Source organism: Anabrus simplex, chromosome 2, assembly GCF_040414725.1.
Source record: "Anabrus simplex isolate iqAnaSimp1 chromosome 2, ASM4041472v1, whole genome shotgun sequence".
Taxonomy (NCBI): Eukaryota; Metazoa; Arthropoda; class Insecta; order Orthoptera; family Tettigoniidae; genus Anabrus; species Anabrus simplex.
The window spans coordinates 428898613-428915422 of NC_090266.1; the positions used below are offsets into that span (position 1 = coordinate 428898613).

General features: G+C 37.9%; 1 protein-coding gene across 1 annotated transcript in view; it reads right to left on the reverse strand.

The window, feature by feature from the left end:
• sli (slit guidance ligand) overlaps positions 1-16810 on the reverse strand; it is a 1279943-nt gene that overhangs the window by 53567 nt on the left and 1209566 nt on the right. The window contains exon 25 of the mRNA XM_067140837.2: positions 12636-12852. Coding sequence (XP_066996938.1) covers positions 12636-12852 — 217 coding nt within the window. The remainder of the gene's footprint in view (positions 1-12635; positions 12853-16810) is intronic.

Sequence of the window (16810 nt, forward strand, 5' to 3'; positions counted from 1 at the left end):
TAATCAGAGTAATGTGAAGGTGATCTCAATTGGTGTGCCTCAGGGTTCTGTGCTTGGGCCTTTATTGTTTCTTATCTTCATTAATGATATTGGTCACCTTAAATTAAATGGAAGACTATCCATTTTTGCTGATGACACTAATATTTTTTATACAGGCTCTAGCAATCATGAACTTGAACAAAATATGCAGCAGGATATTCGATTACTTGAAACATGGCTTAATTCCAACCGATTAACTATCAATCTAACAAAAACAAACTACATAAATTTTCACAAACCTTTATATGTATTAAATTTGGATAAAAATCTGCTTTTCTTCAATCAAAGAGTAATGAAAGTGCACAGTACTAAATTCTTAGGACTGATTATAGATGAAAATCTGTCGTGGAGTAATCACGTGGAGACTATCTGTAATAAAATTATCCCTGTGATTGGTATCCTCAGTAGATTGCGATATAAGTTTTCTCGTGGGTTGTTGAAGGGTATTTACTATGCTCTTATTGAAAGCCACATATCTTATATGATACATGTCTGGGCATGCTGTAATAAAGAATTATTTGGAAAGGTAGAGGTCCTTAGGAAGAGAGCACTAAAAATAATTTTCAAACTGCCCATTCTGACACCGACTAAAGATCTGTATAAATATTGTAATATATTATCACTTCCAAACCTCCGCATAAAGGCTTCTATAATTATGATCTATAAAATTCAAAACAAATTAGTCCGCTCAAACACATCAGTAATTACCAATTCACAGATTCATAATTATGAAACAAGAATTATTTATAATATTCACTATAATCAGATTCATTCCACTAGTTATGGTCAAAACTCTCTTTGGCATTTTTCTATAACTATGTATAACTCGCTTCCAAAAAATATAAAAATGTTACCAACTTTATCTATCTTCAAAAGTAATTTAACTAAATACCTGAAGTAGTATGGTAATTATGGTTAGGAAGCTTTGTCCTATCTTATCTCTTACACCATGTTAAATTATATACTTACTGTATTTTATTTTGTAATCAGATTGTGAATATAGCTGCCATTGTCATTTATTTGTATTGCACCAAGAAGAGCCTTGGCTCAGGTGCCTATATTGAAATGAAATAAATAAATAAATAAAAAAAAAAAATACTTCAGTATATTCCTCCAACATTTCTTGTAATTATTTTGCCTCTTCCTTCTTGTTATCTGCTTCTCCGCTGTCTTTCTTTCTTTCTTTCTTTCTTTCTTTCTTTCTAATTTAATTAATTTCCAGAATCTGCTATTCAGATTTGGAGACGTTCCCACTTCACAGTTCAAAGTGTCCATTACATTTTGAGTACTCTACTTAGATCTTACTTCTTTGAATTCATCTACTCATCTCTGTGGCCATCTTGAAATATTTTACCAAATACATTGATTTACAAAAAAAGAAGTTGAGCACCCAGAAGTGATGTTCCCATTCTGTTATCATTTGGTTCATGTGTACATTATTGATGGTTGCATATACTGACTGTATGATTAGAGTTGCAGTGATTTGTAATGTCTAGAGCAGTCACCACAGTGCAGTAAGCATTCCACCATGATTATGATGATGTTAGATAGTGTTATCTGTTAAATTCTTCAGTCTGCTGAAACTAATTTTGAATATAAAATTTATAAACTGCCTAAAAAAAGAAAACATACAGTAACAGCGTCTTGATCACTCCAGACTTTTTTTTTTTTTTTTTTGTAGGTTATCATTTTTCATCAAAGTATGAAGGCTTTCACGGCCAGAGTCAATAAATTAAAATATTCCGGGCTATTCTGCAGTGGTCCACTCCTCTCATTCCTTCCAGATATTTCGACTACTGCTGCGGTAGTCATCTTCTGCAGTGTCGTCTCTCTCCCCTGTATCCCACTGACGTCTGCCATATCATTTCTCAATAAGAATAATGTCTTACTAGATACAATTTAACCCAATAGTTTGCTCAATCAAATCATTAACATAAATTTGACCCCAAATATACTACAACAACAACAACAACAACAACAACAAACAATCAAATTAAATTAGTAATAATAATAATAATAATAATAATAATAAAACTATGAATACAGTTTCATAAAAGGAGTTCATGTAAATGAAAATCACATAGCAGAAAATTAAAAGAAAACTAACCAGCCCATTAAAAGCAAATTAGACAACCCCTAAATAGTTTTCAAAAACAATTTACATTAAGTTAATAATAATAATAATAATAATGCAAGTACAGGTCCAAAATAGTTGACATAAGTGGAAAATGACATAATGGAAGATTATCAGTATAATAGGCAGCCCAATAATTGCTCATTAAGAACAGCTGCATAATTTACAAAACAATTTTAATACGATACAAAAAACAACAACAACAACAGTGACAGAAGCAACAACACCACCAAGCACTAAAGATAAAACACCTAAATGTAATAGGTACAGCATGTCATTGGCCTATACAGAGCAGGGGGTGGGCGTGGCATGGCGGAAGGTCAACGGACTGATTAGCCAGCTGGACTTACGCCATTGAGAGAGTACCAGTTTTGTAACAACTTGAATTTTGTGCTGGAGTGGAGAGAAGTAAGGACTCCATTAAGACAAGTTCCAAATTTCAAATTTTTCAGGATTTAAACAGAGAAACATAAATGGTTATACATTTAAAAATATTTTTTAGTAAGATTTGATAGAATGTGATCATGTTCTTTCAAGAACGAAGCATATCATTCTATTTTAATTACCGTATAATCCCGAATACCCCCTGCACTTTTTCCCCAAAATAATGGTTCTAAATCTTGGATGCGGGTCGTATTCAAGCCCTTCATTCTCGTAAATATTTACTACGTTTTCATCGAGTATTGAAATAGATTTGAATATGGTTACCACACCCAATATACCACATGTAAATGGGCATTCAGGTGTTATTGTGTTCTAGTTGCGTTCTAGAAAACAAGATCAATTTTTCTCAATACGGTTACAGTGGCATGTAAACGTGAAATGTAAGTTAATGAAATACGGTAAATCAAAGAATATGGGTAAATATGCGGTAAATATGAAAGCTGCTGCTGTGGTTGTTTGATCGTCATTTGTTTCACGAGTATTGCTGGCATGCTGGGTGCGTGAATAGCTGATCTCGTGGGATAATGTACTTTGCGAGAGTCGAGACTGCTGGTTACGGAAGTCTACCTCACTGACATTCGAGTTCTGTGTCTGTCCCGTGAAAGTGCTGTCTTGATAGTAAGCAATGGATTCAAAACGGTGTCTGCAGTCATTTAGTGTGTGAGAAACTTAAAGTTGTAAGCAAAGCTGAAATATACGGAAATCGTGCCATTGGCAGAAAGTACGATATTGATGAATTGTGTATTTGTGATTGGCAAAAGAAGAAGACGAAAAAACTTCTATAAAGTATTATATGCGCACTTTTTAGCGATAGATTTGTGTACGGGTTTGAGGAGTAAGGGGGGAGCCCTTCCGGTTCCAGTAGTGCTGCCAACTGAATGGAAATGAAATCTGAATTGAATCGATAATATGATCGATCGATATGAATTTTCTAAACCTTTGTTATCTTAAGCCAACAACTGTGTCACATACACATTATATAACATTCCATAACATTTATCGATGCAAATGTTATTCCTAGAGTGAATTCTATAGTTTGAATTTGCTATGTAAATAACAACAGTACTAGTACGTAAAGTGTACGCCAGATGTCGCACAGCGATGCATATGCGATTCATAGTTTGTGTTTCAAAGGTTGCCAGTACGAATCTCGAAGATTGCCAAGGTTGACCGCTTCAGCACTGGGGTGTAAATCTATCGCTAAAAAGTGCGCAGATGATAACGGCAATCGCAGAGCGTTCCGCAGGCGGAGTGCAGTGTTTCCGGAAATTAAAGAATGATTCCACAAATTTGTGATAGAAAAATGTGAGTTAGGATATGGTGTTTCTAGTGAAATATGTCAAGTGAAAGCACTAGAGATCTCGAAAGAACTCAAAATACAGGGTTTTACTGCAAGCTGCGGATGGATCCGAATCTTTTACCGGAGAAAGGAATTGTGCATTTGGAGACGTACATCTACAGTTTTTCACAACGTCTCCCTGGGGCATATGAAGAAAAATTAACAGCTTTTCAGCGTCGCATTATTCATTTGAGGAAGCCAAATTCTTATTTGCTGTTACAAATTGGGAATGCTGACCAGACACCTGTCTATTTTGAAATGCCGTTGGAAAATACAGTGGATAAGAAGGGTTCTAAAAGTTTAACCATCGGAACAGGTGGTAACGAAAAGCAACGATGCACGGTAATGTAGTGCATATTAGCGGATGGAACCAAACTCCCTCCATATGTGGTTCTGAAAAGGAAAACACTTCCGAAAGGAAACAAGCCATCCGGTGTTATTGTTAGAACACCTGAGTCCAGCTGGATGGACAGTGCGTTAGTTGAGGACTGGATGAAGTGCATTTGGCAACGTCGCCCGGGAGCTTTGTTACAAAAACGAAACATGCTTGTGTTGTTGGACAGTTACCGAGGACATACAACTGATGCCATAGAAGATATGATGAGGAAAGAAAAAACTGATCTTGCGATAATTCCCGGGGGACTCACTTCTATTCTACAGCCGTTGGATGTGTGCATGAACTGGCCTTTCTAAAGTGCAATGAAACAGTTGTACACCGAATGGATGTCTGATGGTGATCACGCGTTAACACCAACCGGACAAGTGAAGAGGCCTGAAGTGGCAGCTGGATCAAGACCACACGGGTGCGCATTCCCAACAATCTAGTGTCCGAAAGCCTTAAGAAATGTGGAATTTCAAATTCAGTGGACGGTAGTGAAGACGACTATTTGTGGAAAGATGCCAGCGATGAAAGTTCCGATGGTGACCAATTTTATTTATGATTTTTGTGATGATTTTATTATTTGTAAGCTCTTTGAATTTATATTTGTGGTATATTTGAAGAAAATTAAATAGGTATGTAAGTTATTTGATTTTTTACATTTTTCCATATTTTGCCATCTCAAATTTAGGGTGCGGGTCTTATTCGGTGGCGGGTGGTATTCGGGATTATACGGTAAGTTGTTCTTTCTTCAGGTATAATTTTGTTACCACTTATTTTCTTTTTCAGGTAGTTTATAAATGTATTTATGCAAAATTAATTTTCCTGGACCATAATGAAATTCATAACTTATGAAATTAGTTTTAGCAGACTGAAGAACCTAACAATTATAAATAATCATAGTCGAAACTGGAAAGAGATGGCTTCAGGTATCACAAAGGAAAGAAAACATGTCAGACAGTCAGTCAAGGACACACGCTGAAGTGAAGAGCGAACTGAATTATTTTTATGAGGATACTTATATCTCAAGAACTGAAGATTTTACAGACGTCGGCTTCCGTTTTCTTTAAAGTATAAGATCTATAGAAAACCAACACACACTGCTACAACCATTCAACAAGACTCCACACACCCCCCTAGCCATAAGCGGGCAACCTACAATAGTATGATACACCGTGCTTTCAGCATTCCCATGTCAAAATAAGATTTAAATAAAGAACTAAAAACAATACGTAGCATTGCAGCCCACAATGGCTACAACCGTAGCTTTATAGAACGAATAATTTATAAGTTTAAGCACCGGCCGAAATCCAATTTACAAAAAGAAATAACTAAATCAAAATCCTACTCGACCTTCACATTTAATCCTAACATCTACAAAATTACAAAAAAAAAGTAAGAAGAAAAATAATAATATTTCCTTTAGAACTAACAACAGGAATCTTGACATATTCCATAGCGCTAAGCTAGTCAACGCTTCAAACCCCTTTGATAAGTCAGGCGTATACAGATTTCACTGTAACAACTGTGCCAGTACATATATTGGGCAAACAGGGAGATCCTTCAAGATTAGATATAACGAACATGTCAATGCCATTCAATATAGGAGATTTTCAGCAATAGGACAACATAAATGACTATAAACATAGTTTTCATGATATCAACCATGATATAGACGTCATTGAAATAATGGTGAAAGGTCCTTTACCCGACTTAACGGAACAATGTTTCACCTTACTAGATCAGTATTATAACCCTAACTACAATCTGAACGATTTATCCGAAAACCTACAATATTGTTTGATACACTCATTTCAGTAATTAACAATCTTAAAATACCAATAAATCAACCAGTATACAAAATGGTACGTAACATGCTTGCCTACTATCCCCACCACAATCCACGCCCTCCCGACCAATAGCCCCAAATTACCATGATCACCCCTTCCCCTACATAACACGCTCTGCCCCTCCGCTAGTGCTCGCAGCCTATTGTCTGCCATTTCGGAAGGCAGTTCCTCTCTGGCTTTACTCTTGACAACTTAGTGCTTGAGGTGAGTTTCTACTTACAAATAAAAATAGTGCTTTCCTTATCTCAGTTTTCTGTTACGCTAATATGTAATATATTTCTTCTCTTAGGTCCGTCTTGGATCGAGATATTTCTAGAATCTCAAGTCCTTTGAACGTAATGTTTCCAAGAAATCTGGTTCACCAGTCTACTATTATCAAGTCTATCCACAATTAAGAACACTACAATCAAAACATAGAATATTACGCACATTAATATTATCCAACGGCATTGTATTACAAAGGATTGTCATTTAACTTCCCATTCTACCAAGACAGAGTGAACCCTTTTTATAGTTCGCTAACATTCACTTTATGAGGAACTGTTTTTTCACTTAAAACCTTTACTACAATGGACCTCCATACCGAACATAAAAATGTTTAATGTTTTAAAATGCACTTAAGAAAATGGAAAATGGAAACTGTTGCTACAGGCCTCCCCACGCGATTGGTCGCGGAGGAATCAACTCCAGTATATGGACTCAGGTGTAGCGTAGTTGACTTGCAGTCTGTGCAGTGAAGTGTTCCCCATCAAACATGCCTCGACTACAGAGAGGAGCATGCTATCAACAACTGTCGCCATTTGAGAGGGCTCGGATAATTGGGCTGTGTGAGGCTGGATTATCGCTACGGACTGTCGCTGCACGTGTTGGCCGACAAGCATCTACGGTACAATGTGTATGGCAGCAGTGGTCAAATGAAGGTACCCACACTCGTAGACCTGGCACAGGCCGAGCGCGACAGACAACTGTGAGAGAGGATCGCCGCATCATTCGGATGGCCCGGATGGAACCCCATGCAACAGCAGCACAAATTTGAGCAGCTGTGGCACCCCACGTTACACAACAAACAGTTGGTAATCGCCTGCGTGCAGCTGGCTTACGAGCCCGTGTCCCTGCAGAAAATGTTCCATTGACCCCAAAACAGCGACGTGTAAGGCTGGCCTGGTGTCGAGAAAGATCGACGTGGGTCGACGAATGGCATAGAGTCGTCTTTAGTGATGAATCGCGCTTCTGTCTTGCCTGCAGTGATCGCCGGAATCGTGTGTGCCGACGTATCGGAGAGAGGGGCCTCCTAGATCTTATTGACGAGAAGCACATAGGACCAACACCAAGCATTATGGTCTGGGGAGCTATTGGCTTTAATGTGAAATCACAATTAGTGCTTGTTGAGGACACTATGATTGCTCGACAGTACGATGATAGGGTACTCAATCCAGTGGTTGTCCCTATGATGGTGAACATTACTAATGGGATGTTTCAGCAGGACAATGCCCGGGTTCGCACCGCACGCATCTCCAGAGAAGCTCTCCACGACATCACAACCTTAGAATGGCCTGCCAGATCCCCAGACCTCAGTCCTATTGAGCATGTGTGGGACATGATGGGTCGACAACTGGCCAACCGTGCTTAGCCACCCACAACTCTGGAACAACTGACCCATGCAGTGCAGCAAGCATGGGTCACAATTCCTCAAGAAGCGATCCAGGGCCTTATTGACTCCATGCATCGACGAATTCATCAATGTATTGCAGCTCGTGGTGGGCACATCCTGTACTGATTGTTGTCCAAACTTTCGGTCAGAGGGACCAGAAAGTGTAATCATCGAAGCACAAATGAACACTCGTCCTGCATATTCAATTGCAGCAATGTAGCACCACTCCTTCTGGGTGTTGCAATTTCCGTTTTCTTTAGTGTAACATCAGCCGAATTTATTATAATGCATGTCAATAACCAAATTGTATAATTGCCCAAGAAACACTGAATAACCTTAATGTCAAAAGCAGCCGTAATTTTTAAGAGATGGATTTTACCAAAGACTTGTACTGCAATGAATCTCCATACCAAGTACAATATGTTTAACGTTCCAAACATGACAGTAGCCAAATTTATTTTAGTCTATGTTAGTAACTAGAATGTATAATTGGCCAAGAAAAACCATATGCCCTTAAGATCTAAGCAAGTGTAAAAAACTTTTTAAGAGATTGATTTTAATTGAACTAGATGCTTAATCAACATTTTGCAACAACTATAAGGACTTGACAACGCTTTTAATTATTCATATCCAAAAGATTGTACAGAGTTAACAAATTATAATATATTGCATAAGAAATATGCTAGTAATTTCAATTAAAAAGTTGTACTTTGTACACCAAATTACAAAATAATTTAAGACTATGGTTCAATTTGTATGTACATATATTTTAAAATTATGTTAATATTGATGTGTATAAAGCCTTGTAACAATTTTCCTTTGGCTGATGATGGCAAACACAAACGCCAAAACCACTCCCAATGTTGAAATCTAATAAATACATGATGTATTAATGACGTCACACTGTTGTAGTATTGAATAGGTGGAAACAATTACCCTCACTCCTAAATGTAAAGTTGTAGCCTGTATCGTGGTTGAAATTATCTGGGTGTTTACGTATTTCAACCACCTCCCTAATAATTCTTGGGCGATATTGCTTTATACGGGCAAGAACATCCACTTCTTGGAACAAGACATCATGACCAGGTGTTATGGCATGATCAGCAACAGCTGATTTATCAGGTTGGTTGAGTCTGATACATCTGGTATGTTCTTTGATGCGAGTACATACCGTTCTCGAAGTCTGCCCAATATAAACCTTGCCACAAGTACAGGGAACTCTGTAGATACCAGGTTGTTGCAATTTAGGCAACTTAACCTTAGTTGGTAGGTCGCAGGAGTTGCCTAATCTTAATGGATGTTCCAAAACAGTTTGTACATGGTACTTACGTAAGATTTTAGCCATACGATCTGTCGTGTTATGTATGTAAGGTAGGTAAGCAGTTCCTTTTACATCTTTTTCCTTAACAGACGTCTGATTATGTGTCGATTTCAGAACCATTGAGATCAAAGCTCTGCTGTAACTGATGTTCTCAAAGGTGGTTCTCAAGGTGTTAATTTCCTCTTGTAGAGCTGACACTTCACAAATCCTCTTGGCCCTGGTAGGCAAGAGTTGTAAGGATACCATGTTTCTGGGCAGGGTGATGATGAGAATCTGCGTGGAGATATCTATTGGTGTGTGTAGGCTTATGACAAACGCTGTGTTCTAAAGATCCATCCTCTTTCTTGGTGATGAGAACATCTAAACATGGTATTTTGCCGTCAGATTCCATTTCCATGGTGAAAGAAATGGAAGGATGCTGGCGATTAAGGTGATCCAGAAAGTGACCAAGATTGTCTTCACCTTCCGTCCATACGACGAACGTATCATCGACATATCGCCACCAGATCTTCGGTTTGCAAGGTGCTGACGACAAAGCTTTCTGTTCGAAGTTTTCCATGAAGAAATTAGCCACAACAGGAGAGAGAGGACTTCCCATGGCCACACCATCTGTCTTTTCATAATATTTCCCACTCCATAGAAAGTAGGAGGAGGTCATGCAGTGGTAGAAAAGCCTTGCAATCTCTTCAGTGAAAATATCATTAATGAGAGACATAACACCATCAACAGGTACTTTTGTAAACAGAGACACCACGTCGAAACTCACCAAGATATCGCCTGGCTGAAGTGATATGTTTTTAACTTCTCAATGAAATGTGTGGAATCCTTAATATAGGAAGGGGTGTTATACTTAGAAGTGGTTGAAGTAGACTACCTAAATATTTAGAAAGGGCATGTGTCGGAGAACCAATCGTACTAACAATAGACCTAAGAGGAACACCTTCCTTATGTATTTTGGGAAGCCCATACAGTCTCGGAGAAATAGCATCACTGGGAAGGAGACTCTTCGCTGTATCTTCTGGAATAGAAGATTGCTTGACCAATTTGAGGGTCGCATTTGAGTAGTGAGTTGTGGGATCACAACTGTTAATCCTGTATATAGGATCAGCTAACAAAGACAAGATCTTGTTGTCATAATCATCCTTATCTACCACCACTGTCGCGTTACCCTTGTCAGCGGGGAGAATGATTATATCAGAATTGTTCCTTAGGTCTTTTAGTGCCTGGATTTCACCTTGTTTTAAGTTGGACTTAGGTGGAGTAGCAGTCTTGAGAACTCTGGAACATTCTTGTCTAACTTTCTCAACCTCTTCAGGTGTGAGGTTATGTACCGACGATTCTATACTTGTAATAAGTTCCTCAATTGGAAGTCTTCTAGGCGCTACAGCAAAGTTGAGACCTTTGGCGAGAACTGCCTGTTGGATTTCATTCAAAGGCATACTGGAAAAATTTACGACAACTTTGTTGACATCGGGTCTAATGGCATGTGGTTTCTGCATCTGACATAACCTTTCATATTTGGAAATACGCCTGCCCCTTACCTGATCTAGTGTGCTGTTGGCTTGCACTGCAGTAATACGATCAAAGACCTTCCATAATTCCTCATTTATGAAGTTTGAGAGGCGTAGATGCAGCTGAAGCAACTCCCTCGAGATTAAATCCAACTCCTTACGAGTCTGTTGTATCCTCTCTATCAATAACGCCTTGCTTGTACGACGATAGATTCACAAGAAGAACAAGAGTTCAATAGTTGTCTTCAACATCTCCCCTTCCTTCTCTTCCCTCTGCACATTGATTGAGAGAGACCTATTTTCATTCCTATCCCCCATTACAAGTCTAATTATACCTAATTATAATCTAATTTAATCTCCCTCAAACTTGCTATCTCTTCCCTCATCCTCCTTAGTTCACACTCACACCCACATTCCTTACACCTGTCTCTCTCAGCTACATTGGTTGCCTGCAAGCCACAATTTTCAGATACTCACCTTGACACTGAATGGTAACAAGAAGAAAACTGCTACAAGGCCTATCATTCACATTATCCATCTGTACTTATTCCAAACTTGACACTGACTGAAATTTAGCTGCTAGGCAACTTCCTCTGGTACATGGCCTACCAAAAGTAAAAGAACTCTCTGACTTCTATTGAACTCTTGCACCTTTCTACGTGGCATGTCTACCAATGACAGAACTTACAAAGAATGATTTGTCTATGGATTAACAACTTTCACCTACATGGTAGGAGATGTAGGTTAAATGAGCTAGGATATGAACACAAAGCATGTCTGCAGTGGAAGTTCCGGTAATACTGTGAATCAGGTGCCTTGACAAATGTGCCACATTGCCTCAGAATATATTTTATGACATTTTTCCAAACTTTTGGTAGGGTATACAATATATTGGTTCACTTCTTTATTTCCTCTCTATTTAGTTATTTATTTATTCATTCATTCATCCACGCATTTAACTGGTTATAGCCAAATTTACTTGTCTGTGTCTGCACTAATGAACTTATTCAATCATTTATAAGTAGGCCTATGCCTTTCTGTACAGGTTCAGAATTTTGCATGCATACTTCATGTTTAGTTGCAAATTTAGTCTTTATCAGTCTTCTGCAAAAATTGTTATTACAATCTGTTTAATTACTATGATAGGCCCTATCTGTTTTTAATGCCTTTGCTGACAGAACCTAGTGTTTACAGTGCACTAAGTCTTCTGGTATAAGCTAGAGCAGTTTTGTTACTTCCAAAGATTTGTCTGTCTCTGTCTTATCCTTGGCTTTGACATTACAGTCCCTGCTATGAATGGTGTGAAAATGTTGCTCATAGGGTCGGTTGGTGCATGCACTTCAGTGGGCTTGGCAGACTGATATGTAATAGCAACTCTGGCTTGGTGAGGAAAGCAACAGGAAACTACCTCACTCCTTATTTCCCTAGTACACCTCTTCAATGATGCCTAGGCCATCTATGACAGCTGATGGCAGAGCTCTTGGGGATCCAACCAACCTTAGGGCTGAGGACTGAACATACATACATCTATTTCTAATTTCAGTAATAATGATATCCACAGCCTGTTTTCAGTCATGTGACTGGGTCAAGAATGGAATGAATGAAGCCCCAATCTAGCAGCAAGGATGGGAACTGCACAGGATGCTGAAGCCTTTCCTACTCCCCCGGGGCAATGATTAATGACTGACAAATAAAATGAAATGATATTGGAGAAAGTTGCTGGAATGAAAGATGACAGGGAAAAACCAGACTACGCAAAGAAAAACCTGTCCCACCTCTGCTTTGTCCAGCACAAATCTCACATGAGTGACCAGGATTTAAATCACAGAACCCAGCGGTGAGAGGCCGGTGTGTTGCCACCTGAACCACTGAAGGTGCTTTCTCATTTTAGTACAGCTAAGAAATAACTCACATCTAGAGAAAAGACTAATTTTATTAAAAAATTTAAAAGAAGTTGTGTAACTCACCTGAAACGTCCCTCTTCCAGTACTTTACAAGTTCCAGCATTACGGCAAGGATTACCATAGCAGGCATCTATCATGTATTGGCAGCTCTGACCATGATAGCCTGGTGCACAACGGCAAATATATTTTCTCTCTGGCAAAGGCTCACAAGTTCCACTGTTCGCACAGGGAAAGGTGAAGCAAGCATCACATTTTGCAAGAATTTCATAGCTTACACGGCCTATAAAGAAGGAAAAATATACGAACTTTACATCGAAAAGTTCAGAAATCATGCATTCAGCTACAGAATTATATATTAGGAAGTAGATCTACAGAAATGGCATACAGATGGGAAAGTAACTCCTTAATGAGAGGGATGTAGGATATTAGATGGGAAAGATAAACAACTGAGCTAAAAATACAACATGACTTATCATTAAATAGTACCACAATAAGATAACAATTAACATGTAGGTTACCAGTACTGAAAAAGATCATTCTTTCAATATCATCTACTGAAACTTTTTTCTGTAAACAGGCTGAAAGGGATCTTATAAAAGTCTAATAAACTAAGTGGAAAATCAATATAGACATATACAATAACACAAAGTCCACCTTCCTAAATGATAGAAGGATATGAATGTTCAATAGAATTTTTTTTAAATGTAAAAAAACAGAGTTACATGAATATATATTTTCCAAGAAAACTGGAATGTTGTATTTACAGTGAATTGTCCCAAGACCAAACTATTTAATAAGGTACTATTAAACAACATAACAGTTCCAATGAAATCTGAAACAAAAGTAACATTTAACTATTTACTTACAAGTTAAAATTTACCTTATTTTATTATTACTATTATTATTGATTATATACAGTCATATCAGCACACACTTTATTAAAACATAACCGGTTTTCGGACACTAAGGTCCATCATCAGTGTTAAAATTTAAATTTAATTTCACATAAGTGTGTAGTCAAAATGAGTTAAAATGAGTTTAAATTGTAGCCCTGTTGACATCAACATAGGTAAAGCTGGCTATTCCTCGTGCTCAGGCTGTTGGTTGAGTACCTTTACATAGAAACTGTGCTTCTGCACTACTTCTTGAAAAAAAATTCTTATTCTTTATTTGCCATCCATTCAACTTACGTCAAACAGTATTCTGTGGTCGGTTGCTTTCAGCTGTCAGTGGAAGCTTATCATTAACATCTGTAGAGGATAGTGGGTCCTCCAGGGAGGAACTTAGTGACATACATTTGAAAAAAATTATGACTGTGATTATTTTTTAGTAATTAGATTGTACAACAAGATAAAATGCTAAAACTTAAAACAATGAAACCTTTATACTTTTGGGTGTGCTGAATTCAAAAATGCATTCTTTTTCCCATATCAAATAAGATTTTTGTTCACTAATGTAATCCCACTTTCTGTTAATGCTTTGCAGGGTGGATGCTCCTGCATGGCTGAAGTAAGCATAAAAGGAGGGAAGATTGGAGGCAGATTTTAATAAGAATTATCTGGTTTTTTATTGACTTCACAACATGTCCTGTTTGTATGTATATCGTTCCTTTACTATGTATTAGTACTGGTAAGAAAATTCAGAAATCTAGTAACTGACTTGGTATTGTGCAGAACACTTTCACGTACAGTTTTGTGATTGTATTTATTGTGAATTCAGATGTTAATTTTGTGTTTGTGAACAATAATGCTTTTAATAGCTATAAGTATGTTAAACAGACTTGTAGTTTGTGAAACTCATACAAAGTGTCAATTTACAGCAACTATGTTGCATCAGTACATAAATTGTCCTAATGTATTTTGCTATGTTTGTGGTGAATTCACTGCAAAATCTCAAAGAGAAAATATTACCCTGACAATCAAGCAAGCATATGAATTGTACTTTGAGTCTAAAGTGGATAAGGACAAACATTTTGCACCTAAATATTGTTGTAGCAGATGGTCCCATAATTTGAGAGGTTGGTTAAGAGGCACTCGCCCTTCTATGCAGTTTGCAGTTCCATGGTATGGACAGAGCAGACTGGTATTTATGTTTAACCAACATTTCTGGTTTCTCATCAGAAAATACATTCCAGGGCCAATCCAGATTTGCCCTCAGCGAGAAGACCCGTTAAGCATGGTGATTCACTTCCTATTCCAACACCACCCAAAAAATTAACCCCATAACAGGAAGCATCAAGATCTTCCCCTGAAGGTCATACAAGTACTTCTTGCACTCCTGACAGCGACTCTGAATTCATGGACTCCAAAAAAACTCTTTTAATTTCACAATCAATGCTAAGCGACCTTATAAGAGACTAGCAATTACCCGCGGCTTTGTTCGCGTGAATTTCATACTATGATCAGAGTAATCATTCCTCAGCATTGTACTAAGAGACCATCTGAAAATTCCTAAAGTACAAAAAAATCACCCAAAAATTGAGTTTCATTTACCCCAGAAATTCTTTGTAAACCATGTTTGTGGTATTACCTTTTGGGGCTAAGACGACCATGCGACATAGAACTGTACATGCGAGAAACAGTCTTCTCTCAAGTCAAAAAGTAAATACATGTTTCTATATTTTTAAAGGAGATTCCAAATACCTATTCCCACATCTGTAACATATTCCATTTTTGAGATATACATAAGTATCCTCATGAAAAGAATTCAACCCCTTGATCATCCCTTCCCCTAACCCCATCTAAGTGTATTTTCCGAAAACAAAAATACATGTTTCCTTATTTTTAAAGGAGATTCCAAATATCAATTTTCACGTCTGTAACATTTTCAGTTTTTAAGATATGAGTATCCTCATGAAAAATAATTCAACTCTTTTTCTCTACTTTTCACCCCCTGTTAAGTGCCCTCTCCAAAAACAAAAAGGTACAGGTTCCTGTATTTTTAAGGACTTCCCAAATACCAAGTTTCTTGTCTCTAGCATGTTAAGTTTTTGACATATAATGTAAAGTGAAATGGCGTATGGCTTTTAGTGCTGGGAGATCCCAGGACGGTTTCGGCTCGCCAGGTGCAGGTCTTCTGATTTGGCGCCCGTAGGCGTCCTGCACACTGTGATGAGGATGAAATGATGAAGGCAACATATACACCTAGCTCCGTGCCAGGGAAATTAACCAATGATGGTTAAAATTCCATCCCTGCCGGGAATCGAACCCGGGACCCCTGTGACCAAAGGCCAGCACGCTAACCATTTAGCCGTGGTGCCAGAACGACATATACTGTAGATATACCGGTACTCACTTTAAAAATTCACCCGCTTTCCCAATTCTTTTCAGCCCCTCAACTGGATTTTCCGAAAGCAAAAACAATACGTGTTTCGTTATCTTTAAAGGATATTCAAATACCAGTTTTAATGTCTGTACTTCTGTAACACCTTCAGTTGTTGAGATAAATGTATACTCATAAGAATTATTCAACTTCTTCTACCTCGCTTCTTTCCACCCCTCTCCCACATTAAGTGGACTTTCCAAAAAAGAAAAAAAAATACATGTTTCTTTATTTTGAAAGGAAATTTGTTTCTTTATTTTGAAAGGAAATTCAAAATACCAACTTCCACGTCTGTAACAGATTCAGTTTTTAAGATAAAGAATCCTCATAAACGTATATCAACTCTTTATTTACTTATTTTCAACCCCACACCCCTTACGTCGATTTTCTGAAGAAAAAAAATATAAATGCGTGTTTCTTTATTTTTACAAGAGACTCCAAGGTACTAATTTACACGTCTGTAACATCTTCAGTTTTTGAGATATAATTATAATCATGAAAGTAATTCAACTCCTTTTTCACCCACCTTCCTACAAGTTAAGTTGATTCCCCCTCCCCAAAAGTGCGTGTTTCTTTATTTTTAAATGAGATTCCAAATACCAATGTTCACGTCTTTAACATTTTTAGATGAAATGGCGTATGGCTTTGAGTGCCAGGAGATCCCAGGAGGGGTTCGGCTCGCCAGGTGCAGGTCTTTTGATTTGACCCCCGTAGGCGACCTACGCGTCGTGATGAGGATGAAATGATGATGAAGACAACACATACACCCAGCTCCCGTGCCAGTTAAATTAACCAATGATGGATAAAATTCCCGACCCTGCCAGGAATTGAACCCGATTCCCTGTGACTAAAGGCCAGCATGCTAACCATTTAGCCATGGAGCCGGACAACATTTTAAATTTTTTGAGATTTAAGTA